Source organism: Elephantulus edwardii, unplaced genomic scaffold, assembly GCF_000299155.1.
Source record: "Elephantulus edwardii isolate Elephantulus edwardi_28Jun2011 unplaced genomic scaffold, EleEdw1.0 scaffold00185, whole genome shotgun sequence".
NCBI lineage: Eukaryota > Metazoa > Chordata > Mammalia > Macroscelidea > Macroscelididae > Elephantulus > Elephantulus edwardii.
Genome location: NW_006399935.1, coordinates 4,193,611 through 4,195,652, shown reverse-complemented (window position 1 = coordinate 4,195,652; position 2,042 = coordinate 4,193,611). Strand labels below are relative to the sequence as shown.

Below are 2,042 nucleotides of genomic sequence, written 5' to 3'. Positions count from 1 at the left end.
TGGAGTGGGCAGGGAGAAAAGTGCAACAATGAATGAATGGAAATCCAAAAATCTCTGTAAATGTTCATTAAAATTAATAAAATTAAATAAATAAAGAGGGGAAGGTTCCTTCTGGAGGGAAGAATGGAGGGACTGTGGTTGCAGGAAGTCTAGCAGGAAAGACAATATAGCAAGCCCAGTGCGACCCGAGGTGGGGACTCCCCGGTGCCTCACTTGCCATTTCTTTTTTTTTTGTGGTGCCGAAACCCGGGATCAAAGCCATTTCTTTTAGGGTGTGTGTGTGTGTGTGTGAATGACTTTATGACTTCCTGTCTTACTTTTCTAACCAGATAGAAATTCTCCAAGGGAACTTTGAAAACCGAATGTACACCATCGACATGAACAGTGAGCTGAAGTTAACCGCTACACTTACTGCCCACTTGAACAAGTCGCTGATTCCACTGGTGAGTATGTTTTCTGTTTTTAAAAACCACATCTAAAGGGAGCTCTGGTGGCCTAGTGGCAAGAAGCTGCACTACAATCCCAGAGGTGCATGGTTCAAATCCACCAAATTCTCTGCTGGAGAAGTAGGGACCATCTTCTCCTGTGCCAGTCAGATCCGATTTGATGGTACACACAAAAAAGAATAAACTAAACTAAAATAAAAACAAAAAAAACACATATAACATAAAATGTACCCTTCTATGGGGGGCTAGTTCTAGACAGCCCACAAATGGGGTCATAAGACAGCCATCCCTTTTTTGTGCATGTGAAAGAAATTAGATTTATTAGAAAAGAGAAGTCTCAAAGGGAAAGAGACTTTCAGAGACAGGTCACTCTCTGGGAGTGAAGAAATGGAGAAAAATCCGTCACTGGGCCCAACGTGGCTGCCTTCACAGTTTGACTGAGAGCTGTCCTTTTTGTCTGACTTCTTTCCTAAGCAGAACATATCAGAGTCTGTCCACATCATAGAACAAATCAAAATGCAATTCCTTTTTATGACTGAGTAATATTTAATCATCTGTTGATGGGTTGTTGTTGTTATGTGCCATCAAGTTGCCTGCAACTCATAACCACCCTATGTACAACAGCTCTGAAGCCTGTGCTGTCCTGAGCCAGTCTCACTGACTCTGACACCTCTACCCTCACTGCCCCAGTTACTATATCAGTCCATGTAATCCAGGATCTTTCTCTCCTGCACTGTCCCTCCATCATTCTGAGCATGATGTCCTTTTCCATGGATCAGTGCCTCCTGGCCATGTACACAAAGTATCTGAGACAGAGCTTCAAAAACCTAGCCTCCAAGGAGAAACTTGATTTCACCCTCTCCAAGACCCTCTCCTATTTGTTTTTTTTTTTTGGCAGTCCATGATATGTTCAAGACTCTTCTCCAGCACCACAACTCAAAGGCATCAATTCTTCTTCTGTCATCCTTACTCATTTCCCAGCTTGCATAGCAAGTAATTGCAAAGATCATGGCCTGGATCAGGTGCACCTTAGTCTCTAGACTGACATCATTGCTTCTCAGTACTCTGGAGAGGTCCCTGAAAGCAGATTTACCTAAGACAATTCTTCTTTTGATTTCCTGATTTCTTTGCTGGTGCAAAGAGTGTTGATTGTGGAGCTGAACAAGCTGTAACTGTTAACAACTTCTGTTTCCATCATTGAGAATAATGCTTATTGGTGGCCAAATGTCTGCATACCTGACTTTGGGTTGTTGTGATTTTCTCTGGAGTGGGAATACTACATCACAGGGCAATTCCATGTTTAACTCTTAGGCATTTCTTTTTCTTCTTAGTTCAGCCAGAGCTGGCTTCTGTCACTTCCCAGCCAATATCTCTAACCTCTGAGGGGTGCTGGAGGAACCAAATTGGGGGGGGGGGGCAGATCGCAAATGTCTTACTTAGACCCTGATTGTTGTTGCTGGGTGTCATTAAGGACCTCGTCCTCGTGTGACAACAAACTGCCCTGAGGCTTTCTAGCCCACAGTCTTTATGGAGCAGTTCACCTTTCTCGCCCCCAGGGCTGCTGAGTCGGTTAGAATATCTCGCCCCAGGGCTCTC

At 43.9% G+C, this 2,042-nt stretch overlaps 1 protein-coding gene across 1 annotated transcript in view; it reads left to right on the top strand.

The window, feature by feature from the left end:
* The window catches only part of CATSPERD (catsper channel auxiliary subunit delta), a 119,768-nt gene that overhangs the window by 70,559 nt on the left and 47,167 nt on the right, over positions 1–2,042 (top strand). Inside the window, exon 13 of the mRNA XM_006896432.1 lies at positions 330–443. Coding sequence (XP_006896494.1) covers positions 330–443 — 114 coding nt within the window. The remainder of the gene's footprint in view (positions 1–329; positions 444–2,042) is intronic.